The sequence below is a fragment of the Homalodisca vitripennis genome, unplaced genomic scaffold, assembly GCF_021130785.1.
Source record: "Homalodisca vitripennis isolate AUS2020 unplaced genomic scaffold, UT_GWSS_2.1 ScUCBcl_2401;HRSCAF=7124, whole genome shotgun sequence".
In the NCBI taxonomy this organism is placed as follows: domain Eukaryota; kingdom Metazoa; phylum Arthropoda; class Insecta; order Hemiptera; family Cicadellidae; genus Homalodisca; species Homalodisca vitripennis.
The window spans coordinates 1-15,790 of NW_025778517.1; the positions used below are offsets into that span (position 1 = coordinate 1).

Consider the following 15,790-nt stretch of genomic DNA (forward strand, 5'->3'; position numbering starts at 1 on the left):
CATCCAGTCTATCAATATTTATGTCCCCCATAACAATTACTGATTTTGATTGTGTTTGCGCATAGTCAAGAATATTAGATATTGATTCTATTGATGACTCTGCTGGACCTCCTGGTGATCTATAAATTCCTAGTAGGTAAAACAGGTGGTTACCACAATTTACAGAGATCATGGCTGCTTCACATACAAATTGTCTACAGAGACTCGAAACATCTATATTCGTTGTTTTCATTTCTGTTAAAACATTCTTGAAGATGGCTACTCCTCCCAATTTCTGTTCTTCTCTACTGAAGTTTGCTAACAGTGAGTATCCAGTTATATTAGTATTTCTCAGTTTTGATGAATTTAATCCATGTTCAGTCAGAATTAAGAGAGATGGTTTTAGTTTCTTGTAGGAGTTGGGTTAAATGTTCTGTTTTATTAGCCAAGCCTCTAATGTTTTGGTGAAGAACTGTTATGACCTTCTTAAGTTTGCCCGGTTTTGATTTTGAAATATTCTGCTTTTGTAACGGACATGGGGTGTTATGGTTTCTTCTAAAAAAGAATGTTGGTGTGAATTGATAAAAGGGATTTGGATGTCTTCTAAGATAGTTTTCTTATGAGTATCAGTATTTTTTAGGTTTTGTTGTCCAAGAAGTGTTTTATAAAAGTCAATATTTTCTGTAAAAAATTGTTCATGTGTTTGTCCAGTTTTCAAGATCCTGGCTGTAATTGGAGGTTTTATATTAATTTGTATTTTGGGCAATGTCCATACTTGATAGGTGCTCTGTTTTTGTGACGGGGTTTGACTATCTCCCCCACTCTTCCCTATTAGCTGGTCAGTTGTTACTTGGGCTAAGCCTTGTGTCGTCACTTGATAGGTGCTCAGTTTTTGGGGTTTGCAGTTTTCTCCTGGAGTCTTTGGACAATGATTTATTAGCATTTTCGTCTGCTGGGGGTATGCAAGGCTGTATATGGTCCGACCCCAGTGGTGTTTGTTTGTTTCGTGTGTTGTATGCAGAGTTGATAAAGATTCTTGATTTCTGCAGTTGTGATCCATGTCTTTGTCGCTTGGGGATTTTTTCAACATCAACGGTTTGTGTACGGTGAATTTTTACTTCTGAGGATTTGATTACTTCTTCAGTTTGGATTTCTGCAATTTCAAATCCAGAGATATCCGTTCTGTTTTTTGATTTAGGTTTATTCCCTGAGAAGTTCTGTTTTCTCTTTTTGAGCACTGGGTAGGATCCATCAGAGTACTGGTGTATTATGGGTTTGACTACAATAATCTCAGAGTGTGTGCAAGTCAATGAGGTCGACTCCTTGTTAGATTGGGCAGCAGATAGCAACGAGCTGAGTGGCTGACCGTGTTTGATTTCAGGGACATATTTTGCAGTGGCTTCCTTTGCTACAGGGGTCTGAGAGCTGTTTGGTTCATCAATCTCATTGAGTGTCACACTGATGAGTTCTGAATTAGCAGTTGATTGTGTGGATAGAGTTTTAGTTTGGTTATCTGATATTTGTGGGATTTGGTTAAGTTTCTCCCCACTTTCTTTTTCTGTAAGTTCTTCGTTTAGAAATGAAACTTCTTCAGAAAGATTTTCATCACCTTCACCTTTATTTAAGTGTGGCTCAGAGTTAAGAGCCAAGGTGAGCTCTAAAAATTCAATCCTTTCCATCAGTTCAATATTGCACCTTTCCAGATTTTCTTTTTCTAACTGCAGTTTTTTAACATTAGTATCTTCTTCTTCTCTGTACAGATTTATTGTTTCCCTCAAGGATTTAATTTCTCTCTTTAGTTTTTCTATGGTATCTGTCTGCATTTTTGACATTTTGTCATTGATTTCTGATGCCTGTTGGTATTCCTCTTTGGTGGTTTTAAGGGAGGAGCAGGCAAGGTTCAAGTGTTCTTCATAGTATAGCTTATTCTTGTTAGCGACATCTTCTAAGCTTTTTATCTTACTTTCATACGCACTTTGATCCTTTTCTGTTTGTTCCTCAAAATCTTCTAGCATTTGTTCTTTGTCTTTAATTTTTTTGAGAAGATGGGATTTTTCTATGCTGAAATCCTTTTTCAGGTTATTAAGTAGTTGATTGAAGTTTTCTATTTGCTCCTCTGAGGCTTTTAGTTTATCTTCTAATTCTGATTGAAGAATGAAATATTTCTCGTTAAGGTCAGAAATCTGTTGTTTTAAGCTATTATTCTCGCCAAGTAGCAAAGTTCCTGCTTCTGCAGCAAGACTTAGGGAGGTTTCCAAGTCCTGGTTTTCGTTTATAGTTAGGTTTAAAATTTTTTCCTTTAACTCTTGTTCACTGCATTCATAATTTGTTTTTGAATCATGGGAGTGTAACTCCAATTTTGTATCTGTCAATAGTGATTTTTTTGCTTCATCTAGTGCCTTTTGAAAGTCAGGCTTTAAGCTTTGATTTTTTGGAATTTCATTTTCAAGAAAGTTATAAAAAGGGAAAATTTCTTTCTCACTACATATAGCTGTTTGGTGAGTACCATAGAAAACTATGTGAAATCTTATTCGAGTTTTTAGTTTTTCTATTTACAAATGTTACAAGTAAACAATGAAGTCAATGTTTCAAAAGTTTTGTTTAAAACATCTTAAAGATAGATCTTAATAAGAACACACAAAAAACACCAAAGAGTATGGCTGCATAGGTATTTATTTATTAGGATCTAACTTACAGAAAAATGAAAATGAATACTAGAAACGATATCTTTTGGTTCTAAATAACTGTAATTGATCTGCTTACAAAATACTCTTTTTCTCCTCCAGAAAAAAATTACTTTACCTCTTAAAATGAGGTAATATAATAAATAAAAACTTTAAATGTTAAATAAAACAAAATTCACATCTAACATTTAAAATAAGCATTTCTCATCCTTCTATTAATAAGTGATATTTCATACCAACACCTCATACCAGTTACCTTGGAAAATAAAAATTAACTTTTTCATATTGTTTGTAGTTAGAAGGTTACACCGCTTAAATTTTTATTGCCATATGGATTCAGTTAAAATTTTTGGAAAGAGATGCTGCACAAGTTGAATTATCAAACTGGTATTAGCTTTTATCCACAATAATATTAGTAAATTAATTTTTTACTTTTAAAAAGCAACCTGTTGCTTTTTACCTCAGAAATAGAGAACCGAACAAGACTTACCCAAATTATGCCCTTCACAGGTGAGCTGGATGAAACGGAACAGAGTGCAGGTGAACTCAGCGTCATGCATGTTCTTCTCTCCAGCCGCTCCTTCCGAACCAACACCCAGACCCTCGGCCTTCGTGTTGCGTTCAAACGCATCCAGATCCAACACACTGGCAACATACAGGCATGAAACTTCTCTCCAGAAAAATATCATGCATTACTCTCATACATTTGTATACTGGCCAAAAACTTGATCGTTGATTATTGATTTTCATAGGGTGATACATTATTATTGATGTTTTAAATTGAGAGTGACTCTCTATGGGGATTTTAACCTGATCTTATTTAAGTTTAGTATTCATGATGGATAATTTACTGCTTTAAAAAATCAATAACTTACTACAAAATAAATGAATTTCATCATTTATAAAGCTTGGGTTTATGACTTTTATTATACATAAATAAACATGATCTGCCTTTCTAATGATCACAAAGATTGTAAAACTGATTTCAAGTTCTTTTAAAGATTCCTTTTTTCGTCAGATTCTGGAGAAAAGTATCAGTGCTATTATCTGGATTTCAATAAATAAAAAATTCATAATCACACAACTTTATTACTTAAACAAGCACAACAATAACACCTATTAATTGGTTTTATTACATAGTAAACGGGCAGTGCTAGACATTAAATACTAGATATAACCAGTGGTGTAACTAGAACTTGTCTTTGGGAGGTGGGAGGGGGAGAATAAATCTGATTAAAGAACATCACACAGAGTACTATGGAATAATTCAGAATAAATCTACATTTGTACTGATAATAAATTAAAAATGAATTAATTATAGGAGTAATTCAAGGTAAAACATTCAACTTCTTTATTTCAGACAAGTTAAATTGATGTTATATGAATATTTTATTTATCATTAGGGCTGGGAGGTTCTATTCCAATCATTCCCATCCTTGTAGTTACACCACTGGGTGTAGCTAATATTGTTGGGATAGAATTTGCAACGCTTAAGTTTGATTTAAAAGCTCTTAAGGATGGTTTCCCAGAGTACATTGAAAAAAATAAAAGTTATTTGATTATATTCACGTAGTAAGATTACAAACTTTTTTATTTCATGACTAGAGTGTGATTAAATTACAATTGTGTATATTTAGAAAAATAAAATATTCTAAACAGTTTGTACACCATTAATTTGTAAATGTAACATAAGTACAAAATTAAGTAGAAAGTAATTATAATTGTACCTGCATGAATTCATCAGACCAGCAATTGAAGTAAAGAAGCCAACATCCTTTTTCTCCTTTAAGTGATTCAGCATTCCCTACAAAATATAATAATTTTTTACTATAAAATTAACGATAACAAGCTTTTTATATTCTTGTTCTTAGGCTTTCGTGATAGGTGTCATAAATAACGTCAATGTCTTCCGGTTAACACTGTGTCAAAACATTACTTAAATAATTATCTTCTTGAAATATTTCAGCCTCAATGTAGAGAGCCATCTTCAATCAACAGATGTAAAACTGAAACTACCAATAATAAACAGTAGTCTGTACAGGTGAGTTGAAGGAACGGAGCTTTCTTGTGATTGGCTCCAGTTTAACCAACAACCAGCCATGACCAAGATGGCTTCCTTATCACTGGTTGCCAACTTTTGGACAATTTAATGCTAATTTTATTGTTGAAGTAATTTTTGTTCATGATTATTTCTAAAGTTTCTCTTATCCCTATTGGATAATAATAGTAATTTTCATAAGTACTTTTATTTATTTATATACATATACATTTATTTATTATACATATACATATTTATTCATATACATAAATTTATTTCGTCAAACTCTAAATTGCATGTTTGGTCTTGAAATGAAACTAAGTTCTAATATGGCAGATTTGTATATTTCTTGATGTTTTGTGTGTCTAATATGTTCACTCACTCATGCGAATACTTAACTTTTTGGCCTCCCAATGTAGACTGAACGCAATGGCTCTCCACAGTGAGGTTGAAATATTTAAGCGAAAAATCGTGTAAGCAATATTTTAAAATGATGTGAACCAGATTACTTTGATGTTAGTTTTTTTTGAAACAGTAATCTCTCTTTTTACTGTACATTTATTATCTCCATCATTCCATTAAACTCAGGAAGTAAGCCATGTGTATGATCTTATTGCTGCCATACTCAATCAAAGTATTATAGAAATTATATTTACTTTCATATCTATATTCACTTTCATCCTTTCCATCTAAATTAGGGTTAAGTGAAAAAAAAGGAAGGTGATAGGAAGAGATTGTAAAATTCAGAGACAACAAAATTTTATTAGCTTAACCTAATCTAATCTCTAGATTAAGATAAACAAACAAAAGGTAACTGACTACTTCGAATCGTGTATACTAAAAAATCAATTAAAAACAAATAGAAGATAGTACGACAATAATTCATTCTTTTTTTGCCTGGAATGGTAATTAAGCTATAAAGTAGGCTGATTATTGAAGGTAACTGACTCTGGTAATATATTGATATGAGCAGGATTGTTGATGCAGCAACTGAATTTATTGTAAACTTAGCTATTCAATATCGCGGAGATTTTGCATTTAAATAACTCCTAATCCAAACCTATAAACTTTGATTCATCAATTTTAAACTGTGTAAATATGTTCCCCCTCTTCCACTTGGTGCAATCCCTTGTTACAAACCTAAAGCACTTCAAAGACAAGTTTTTTAAAAGAGTGCAAGGTTACCATCTGAATGTCAATGTTTCCACCGCGGAGGATGGAGATGCCAAGCTGCAGTGTCTTCATTACCATGTCACTGGGTACACCCTTACACGCAGAGATGTGTAGCAAGGTCATCTCAGCGACTCCACGGTTTGCCAGCCTGGCCTGGTGGAACAGCAACTTCTGCTTCTCCATTTCTTGTTCCTAAAAAAAATTTGTTTAATTTTACTTTAATGTATAAGATTAAATTAAAGTTTGTTGCATTAATCAACTGTAGACAGTCTTACCTGATTCTGTCATGCAAAAAAAATAAACACATTTCTGACAACAGATAGTAATGTTGAAAGGCTTTTACACCCACACCTTGTTAATGAACTTTTATATGTAGCTCATGTGTACATTACATAATACGAGATACAAAGTACCGGGTGTTTATAAATGAATATCGGAGTATTATCACTTTGTAGTTTATTTCACATATAACTTAAATTATAATTAATACATCAAATCAAAGAGTAACTCAAACAGTTTTGTTTGTTGTCACCAGTGCACATGCAGTGATTCCTCCGTCATCCGTTAGAAAGTGCTAATAGCAAAAACGGCGACTCGTGATCAGAAGGCTTTTCGTGTTCTGCGGTTTGCAAAGACTGAATCTGTTGTAACTGTGCAACGTGTGTTCCAGATAAAGTTCGGTTGTGATCCTCTAAGTGATAACATCCATAGATAGTATCATCAGTTTGAAGATACTGGATGCTTTAGCAAAGGGAAGATACAGGATGACCAACAGTTTAGTGAAGAGAGTGTTGAGCAAGTTAGAGAGACTTTCACATGAAGCCCACAGAAATCAGTTCAGAAGACTAGTAGTGAAGTCGCAATTCCAGTGACGATTGTTTGGATAGTTTTACAGAAACTCTTACAACAAATTCCTTATCACTTGCAGTTGTTACAGGCTCTAAAACCTGCAGGCTATGGTTTACGTTCCAATTTTGAAAACAAAATGTTGCATGACAATGAGGATTTTCTGGATCATGCCATTTTCAGGGATGGATCAACATTTCACATCAGTGGACATGTAAACATGTCCTCAGAAAACTCTCATAAGATGGTACAATTACAGCAAGACTCCCCTAAATTGAATTTTTTTTGTTACATATCTAGACAGAAAGTTCACAGACCTTTTCTTTTGGAGAAGGAACTGTAACTGATATTTCTTATTTTGATGCTCTAGAACTATGGCTATTTCCTCAATTGGAAGAGGACGAACTACAGAACTTCATTTGGCAGCAAGATGGTGCACCACTTCACTGGCGTACCTCAGTTCAAGATTGGTTGAACGTCACACTGTACCCACCACTGGATTAGCTGTGAGGCCTAATGACAGGACTTGTTTTGCATGGCCTCCACGTTCACACAAACCTGACGCCATGTGATTTCTACTTTTGGGGATTCAAAAAGAATTGTATGCATGTGCCTCCGCTACCAGCTGACCTACCTGATTTAAGGAACAGGAATCAAGCAGCTGGTGCAACAATCACTCTAGACACATTGATCAACGTTTTGGAAGAACTCAGCTATAGACTTGATGTGTACCATGTGTCAAATGGAACTCAAATTGAACACTTGGAAGTTTGTAGGAATAAACTATTTGAGTTGCTCTTTAAGTTCGTGTATTAATAATACTTTTAAGTTTTAAATACTAAAATCTTAAAGGTGTTTAAACCCAGACATTCATTTATAACACCCAGTATTATAATATAGCAGTTTAATACTTACACAGTTTACGTTTAGAGTGTTTTAAAACGTTTAAAAACAAAGTTGGATTTTGATAAAGTAATCACTCACCATTAATACATCCATAGGTGTTCTAATTGTCCTTTTACGGGAATGCAAGACATGCTGACAAAATTTATGGTAGTCAAGTTTTTTTAGTTTTGTACAGTTACTACTATGAGGAAAACTACTCTCATTTTTAATGTATGAATGAATACAGTTTTAACAATGACATTAGTAACATTTTAAACTAAATTATATATTAAAATTTTAAGCAATTACTTATATTTCCCTCAACACGAATGTTATACATCAAAGACACAAGATGAAGTTTAGTGATATGTTATTTTAACTTACATGAATGGAAGCTTGCCCCTCCCCTTCTCCTCCTTCCTCCTCATCACCACCTTCTTCTTCTTCCTCTCCACAGGATCTGAACAATAAGGCATTTTAAATACCTGAACAAGTTATTAAATAAATCTATTTTTACTGATAAACCTTACTAGATACTCCAGACGTCTTCTTACTGCAGTAAAAAACTGAAGTTTTGCTCAAGCATTGTAAATGGTTAAGGACTGTCCTGGAAAGAGATAATTTAAAAACTATTTTGCCTAAAAAATCATTAGATAGTATTGTAATAACACTAGCCTCATATGACTGGGATAAATTCATGACCCAGCATAAACAATGTGATGCAGTTACATTTTTCAATAATTTTTTTCAACCATTAAAAATGTATTATTTTATTTAAAAAAAAAACTAAAAAAATCAAATGGAAAAAATTATAATATATCAGGAAATGAGTGGTATACCTCAGATTTGTCTGAAATGAAAAGTAATCTTATATACCTTCATAAAGTTGCAAAACGTGATACCCAGTTATGGCAAAGTTTTTTAAATCTAAAAAAAAATTACAGACAAGCTATTGCCTTAGCAAAGCAACGCCATAATGAACATTTTATAAATACAAGCAAAAATAAATGCAAGGCAGCCTGGAAAATTATTAATAGCAACAACTGTTTTTCCAATGCCAGTGATGATAAGCCTGGCATTAGTCCTGACGTTTTCAATCACTATTTCATAGACTCTGTTCTCAATATTAAAGCCAACTTAGACAATGCAACAATTTCTGCAAGTGATTTGTTAATAAAAAGTAATATCAATAAACCCTCTCAATCTTTTCAGTGGGCTAAAATAACATCAGATCATATTCTAAATTCAGATCAAAATATGAAAAACTCTGACAGCTGTGACGTTTATTGTATGTCTAATAATATGATAAAGCAAATAACCCCTCACATTTTGTCTCCATTGACACATTGCTTTAACCTTTGTTTAAAAGATAGTTATTTCCCCGAGGAGCTGAAAATTTCAAGAGTTTGTCCGGTTTATAAAAAGGGACTCAAAAATAAACCAGAGAGCTACCGCCCGATATCCATTATTCCGATTCTTGGCAAACTGTTGGAGGCTCTAGTGCATGAGCAAATTAGCAATTATCTCGAAACTAACAATCTTCTTAGCTCTGTGCAATTTGGATTTAGGAAAAATTGTTCCACTTTTCAAGCTCTAGATAAATTGTTGCGGGATGTGTCTCTGGCTTTGGAGGATAAGGCCTTTGCTCAAGCCACTATGTGTGACTTGAGCAGGGCTTTTGATTGTGTAAACCATAATGATCTTATAAGGAAGTTGGCATATTACGGTTTTGGTCAAATGCCGATTTTATTTTTTGAGTCTTACCTTAATAACAGAAAACAAAAAGTTTGCATTGAGGAAAGCTGGTCTCATGAAGTAATCGTGAAGTACGGAGTCCCGCAAGGATCCATACTTGGACCTTTGCTGTTTTTAATTTGTATAAATGATCTGCCTACTTAAATTACAGCTTCAACCATCCTTTATACAGATGACACTACATTTTTAAATATTAGCAAAGATTTAAGTGAACTTAGTTTAATTTCAAAAAATTCTATTTCAGATGCTTCAAATTGGTTCACAAGCAATGGTTTCTTATTGAATGAATCAAAAACGCACAATATTATTTTCAGTACGAGGACAGTTGACAGTCGTAACTTAAACATTAGTCTCTCAGACAATGTAAAATTCCTAGGAGTATAAATTGATAGAAACATGAACTGGGACTCTCATATTACGTATATTTCTTCTAAATTGTCAAGAGTAGTTTACCTCCTTAGGCGACTAACCTTTTCTGTTAGCACCAACTATGTCAAAACCGCCTACTTTGCATTTTTTCAATCAATACTTAGATATGGGCTGGTTGCATGGGGCAATGGTAGTAAGATCAATGACATACTGATCCTCCAAAAAAAGGCCATAAGAATTATATCCAAATCATCTAGCTTAGAACACTGTAAACCGCTATTTAGATTACTAAACATTCAAACTGTCATAAACCTGTATCTATTTGATTTAATTCAATATATTTTCCAAAATCCAAATTTAATAAAGCCCATTGGTGATACCCATTTGCACAATACAAGATGCAAGAATTTATCAAAAATAAAATTCAATAGATTAAGTAAAACTTTAAAGAGTCATCAGGTACTTTCCCTGAAGGTTTATAACCATCTGTCACATTTAATCCCAAAGTTTGACAAAACACTTTTCTTAAAGAAATATTATTTATGGCTTTTGGAGAACCCATTCTACTCTGTAGAGGAATTTTTCTCCAATAAGTCCGTTTTGTTTTAATAAGATTGTGTTATGTTTTCAATGCAGATCCATCGATGTAACTACAGTGGTACCATTGTTATTTACTGTATGGTTCTTTGCATTGCCAAATAATGTAAATTATTATTAAATTACATTAAGTGCATTAATGCTGATATTGTTGATGTAACTGTGTTGAAACTTTTAACTTTTAACTATCTATGTTGGACTTGGCTACCAGAATATGCTGTATTTATGACTTTGTCAATGATCATGAGATTTATACGACAATAAAGTGATTTTGATTTAGACATATCACAATTTTATGAAAAGAAGTCTATATTCTTTTTACATATCTAAGCTGGAGTTAATTCAATGTGAATGTTGAATTTAGTTCCATTGTGAATTCTGCTTAGTGCAGTACCTGAAACAGAAGGTTCTACACATCTAGTTCTATATATGGCTGTGTTATGTGTAGAAAAGTCAGTTACTCCTCAGTGTTTTGAGATCGTGTCTAAAACATTGTACTGCACTTAATTGTGTACCTGATTAGACAATTGAGAACACCTCTTCACCTAGATTACACTGGATATCTGCTGGATAAACCAGACAGATCTTTATTGTAGTCTAGGTGCCTCTGATGTCAAAACGATGCAAAGAGTTTGTTTTGAAAATCTTCTTCGCCAATTTATTTTGGATCTATTTAATCAGATGCAGATTCTAGATTCCAGAAGTCGAGTCTGTGACAGTGTCTGATTTCCGATGCTGCACAATGCCAAAGATGAAATGCAATGACATAGCCAACCAGGGGATTAAAGGGGTCCGGACTCCCCAAATTTTCATGATTAATATTATTTAAATAATTCAGTATTACTGACATTTACTGCTGAAAGATAGTTGTCAACATTGAAATGGGTCAAGAACCTTTTAAGGAACAAAATTGGGAATGAGCAGTTGACTGCACTCGCCTTACTTTCTGTCCACTACAGGAAAATATCAGTCGTCTTGACCCCCCAAAACTTTCCTGGCTACGTTCTTGAAGAAAAGGAGCTAAATTCAACATTCATATTGCATTCTACAGTTTTCCTTATACTTAAAAACTGTGCAAAATTACCAGAATCACTGCTCAGTTTCCAGTTAGTTATTCATTCTGCCAAAATCTATGCTTGTGTGAGGCTCAGGTTACACTTTAAACCCCACAGCTTTCCAAGCGTGGTAACATGTTCTGACTCACTTGGCAACAATCTCAGCATAGGACATGTAGAGAGGGTCCTCCTGCAACGCTCCACTACGTTCAGTCATGGCTCCTCTACAGAATGTCGTCACCAGCTGTGTCAGAGGGTCCGGCTTGCCTTCGTCCTCCTCCTTATCACCCTTCTTCAACTCTGAGTCCTCGAATGATTGCTGAGGGATGACAGAAATGTCAACAGTTTAAAAAATATTTATGATAATAACACATTCCAAATATAATAAATTTAATAAGAAATGTGACTTTTTTAACGAAATATTAAGTTCACCTAACCTTATAGTAAATTAACTTACTGTCAAATCCTCCACCATGACTTCTTGACCAACGTTTTCTTCTTGCAACCACATTTCACAGTAGGTGCGGGCGAAAATGTTGATTGCACGGTGCCTGGAATATAAGGTTCAATCAACATTAACAGTTATTTTAACTTTAAAACATTAACAGCTCTTTTAACTTTAAAATAAACTCCAAAAAACTGGATTATATATTTTATTATCTAAATTAAAAAATTAATAACTTAAAAAAAAAACGAAATACTCTCCCTGTTTTTCATGATGGCCCTTAAGTTCATAGAGGAATAGAAAACAATTTGTATTTTATAACTGATTACAAATGGATTAAGAATTAATAATAAGGCCAGGCCTTGTTACACAAGACAGTGTCGATAAATTGAAAATTACAATAATTGGCTTTAAACATACATAACCGAATTTACAAGTGTGAATTAAATCAAGATGAATACTTAATTCATAGGCTATTCCATACTCCAATTCCTTAATTAAAAAACATTCTCTTATTACAGAGTATATGGAATTATGTACAAGATCTTATATTACCTTGAGTATATAAAAAGACATGTTCAAAAGTTCATTAATGACAATGAATTACTCATGGATGAGTTGAAATGATAAAAGTATTTAATACTTGTTTCGAATTGTATGTTTCAAAACTGACATGAGATCTGGCACCTGCCCTTTTAATCACTTATCTAAAATTACCAAAAAGATAGTGATGAAATCATCAAAATCATATCTAACAATAGAAATTTTGTTTGTTAAAAAACAGTTCTTGGAATGAGGAGGGACATTTACGTTATGTAATAGTGACGTGATGAAATCTGTGTTTAACACTTTATTCCTAATTCATTATATGCCAATTTTTCTTTTATTTCAATGATTGAATACATTAACTTAATAAGTATCCTTGCTTACCTTCTTTTAAGTGTTACATTTAAGATTATTTCATACACTGAGCATATTGATTACTAACTAAAAGAATAAATATTAAGGTAGATAATCATAACATACACTTAATAAACTAGCAATCCAATTTGGATAGAGTTGTGTTAAGGGCCTACAGTATTTATATCTTTAAACTAATAAAGACAAACTGATATATAACAAGGTTACTCCTATAACATAGAGTAAGTCTCCAGCAGTATCATCTATTGATGTAAATGCAGTTTTGATGTTGAGTATTCTGAAGAAACAAAATATAATTGAGGTAACAAATTAACATTTGTATACATTGTTAATAATGAGCTAGAAACAAAATATGATATATGCTTGAGATTAATTAATAAAATAAATCAACATCAATCAGATGTTTAAAATAAAGTAATGTAGATTCAAGGTGCCATTCTTGTGGTAGAAGTGAGTGCGGTTGCACAACACTATGATTAGTACGAGTCAAAAGCCAATGTGAGGTGGTGCAATTGATTTTAGATTTGGAAGACGTTTATTTGTTTAAGTCATATAACAACACACTTATTGTTGTTTATACCACCAATAACCTTGCATTACAACAGTTAAAAGCTTATATCTCCGTTATTAATTGACTGATTTTTATGTTTTGGGTGTCAAGATGTAGCAAATTGAAAAGTAAATGTAGCAACTTATTTATTATACCTTAAAAATTCTTAATCTTATTAATTTTTTACATCCACCATCTTGAAACTTGATATGATAATGAAATATTAAGTTTTGTATTGATTTGAGACTGCAGGAAAACAAATTGTGCCAAACTGGAGTTTAATCTTTCAATAAAAACTAAACGATACATAGACAGTAAACTAAGCATTTCTGATCCATGTTTATGTAACATCATCTTTTTTATGTCTTGACACAACGAAATCATTTCTGAAATATTTTCGGAGAGTTTGTCAACATCCTTAATGCATATATTAACCTTGAGAACTGACATGAGTAAATACGGAGTGCAAACGTTAACTTTACTGAACTGGCGATATTTCAGTTATTTTTCACTTGATATATTTAAATGGTATGCTGTTCAATTTGAAATAAAATTTCCTAAAAACATCAATTTTGTAAAATGCTTGTGTTTTGAGTTACTGAAAGTCAAACTTTTTCGATGGTTGCCATCTTGAAATAGTTAGACATAACAATTTTTAGTAGACATTAATTACGTTAACATACTTGCAAATTTTGGTAAATGTATCGTGTAAGAGTTTTAGTACAAATCTTTTAACAAAATACACACATGTACATACAGACAGAATACCAAAAACAAACCAAATATAGTTAAAAATGAGTTTACTATAACCATAAGAACGAGCCACTAAAATATCTGACAAGAGTTCCGAAACACCCTTACAAAATAACTTGAGAAGTATTTATTTCGAAAAGAACCACTATTGACCTGGGTAGTGTGTAGAGGGGCTGCGTGCGCAGACAGGCGATGGCAGCTCTCTTCCTTGCTGCGGACAGCACACGTCGCCAACCGGACACGTGGGGCGGCGGCTTATTGGCATGCTGTTAGTAACACTCCACACATCAACAAAACTCACTCTACTATATAAACTACATAACACACAAGCATACGAGTACATAACAAACAAATATTAGACATGTTACACCAGGCGTACCTGCCTGACATTATTTCTGCTTGACAGAGTAAACTTAGGATTTCTGCTTGTACCTGTATTGTTGCCCATCAGGATTCTATTGATAATATAATAATAAAATTCAAATTGTGGAAAATGTTTAATCTTATTTGATTAGCTTAGTAAAAGATCCAGTTTAATTTTTAATGTTATTCAGCTGGGTTAGATAGTAAAACAGGGAATATCCTTTTAAAACATAAATTATAATTAAGAGTTTTTTCAGATGCAAAAGAGCACTTGATACTTCACTAGTGGTGTTGAGTTAAAGATGACATTAAAAACGTACCTATGGGCAATGAGTACTATTAGTCATTGAAGCACAAATGCCTCCACATTGTTGTCTTCAAAATGGTGGTCTCAAAGTGCTTCTTTGAGAGGTCCAAAGAGATGAAAGTCACAAGGTTACAAGTATGGGCTTAGAAGGGATTTTCCAGTGTTACTCATCCTAATGCAACCAATTATTGCCTCTTGATTTTAGTAAATGTGACCTGGTGTTGTCATGCAGAAGAATGACACTTCTAGCCAATTGCTGGTTCCTTTTCCTTCGAAATAATAATTTTGCAGCATCCAGTACTTCACAATAATATTGTGCATTAATCGTGGAGAGAATTAACATCAAAAACACCTTGCCAATAAAAAAATTGCCATTACCTTTCTAGCAGACAACCGCGTCTTTGCCCTCTTGTCACTCTTTCTCCACTCCATATTTGCATTTTTGACTCGGGTGCATATAATTTTGCACCCATGTTTCATCACAGACAACAATGAGATTCAAAAAGGCCTCACCTTCACGTTAGAAGCCACTGGGATATCTCCAATCGCTTGTGATCCTCCAATAACATATGTGGAACCTACCTAGTGGACACTGTGATATCCTAAGTCATCTGTCACAATCCGTTGGATTGCCTCAATGTTGACCTTAGTTAAGCTTGTCCTTGGGCGATGAATGTGGTCCATGTCCTCAACCATTGTGCAAGCAAACACACGAGTTCTTGACAGGATATTGTTACTGATCTGTGCCTTTAATTACTGTAAAATCTCGGTTGGACTTAACCCTTCATTGGTCAAAAACTTTACAGTGATATGCACTTCCTGTTCATTCATTTCCTGTTTGTTTTAATAATAAAGGGGTCTGAGAGAGTTGCAGTTGGTTCCCCCATCTCCCTAACAGTGCATGCTACTTGCACATCAACTGATTGTAGATCAATGACTCCTTCAGATAAACCAGTCCCATTTATATTTACATGCCTTTGTAAATACTAATGGCATATAACAGCATATTCAAAGATAATGTATTACCAAAATGGAATTTTTAGTACCTTGCTTATGTGTAGAGTATATTA

The 15,790-nt window shown here is 33.4% G+C and overlaps 1 protein-coding gene across 1 annotated transcript in view; it reads right to left on the reverse strand.

The window, feature by feature from the left end:
- Positions 1 to 3,109: 3,109 nt before the first annotated feature.
- The window catches only part of LOC124372014 (ryanodine receptor-like), a 49,844-nt gene continuing 37,163 nt past the window's right edge, over positions 3,110 to 15,790 (reverse strand). Inside the window, exons 18-23 of the mRNA XM_046830388.1 lie at positions 11,839 to 11,932; positions 11,531 to 11,700; positions 7,990 to 8,065; positions 5,887 to 6,066; positions 4,391 to 4,467; positions 3,110 to 3,308 (exon numbers count right to left, since the gene is read on the reverse strand). Of these exons, the coding sequence (XP_046686344.1) occupies positions 3,125 to 3,308; positions 4,391 to 4,467; positions 5,887 to 6,066; positions 7,990 to 8,065; positions 11,531 to 11,700; positions 11,839 to 11,932 (781 nt within the window). The 3' untranslated portion in view covers positions 3,110 to 3,124. The remainder of the gene's footprint in view (positions 3,309 to 4,390; positions 4,468 to 5,886; positions 6,067 to 7,989; positions 8,066 to 11,530; positions 11,701 to 11,838; positions 11,933 to 15,790) is intronic.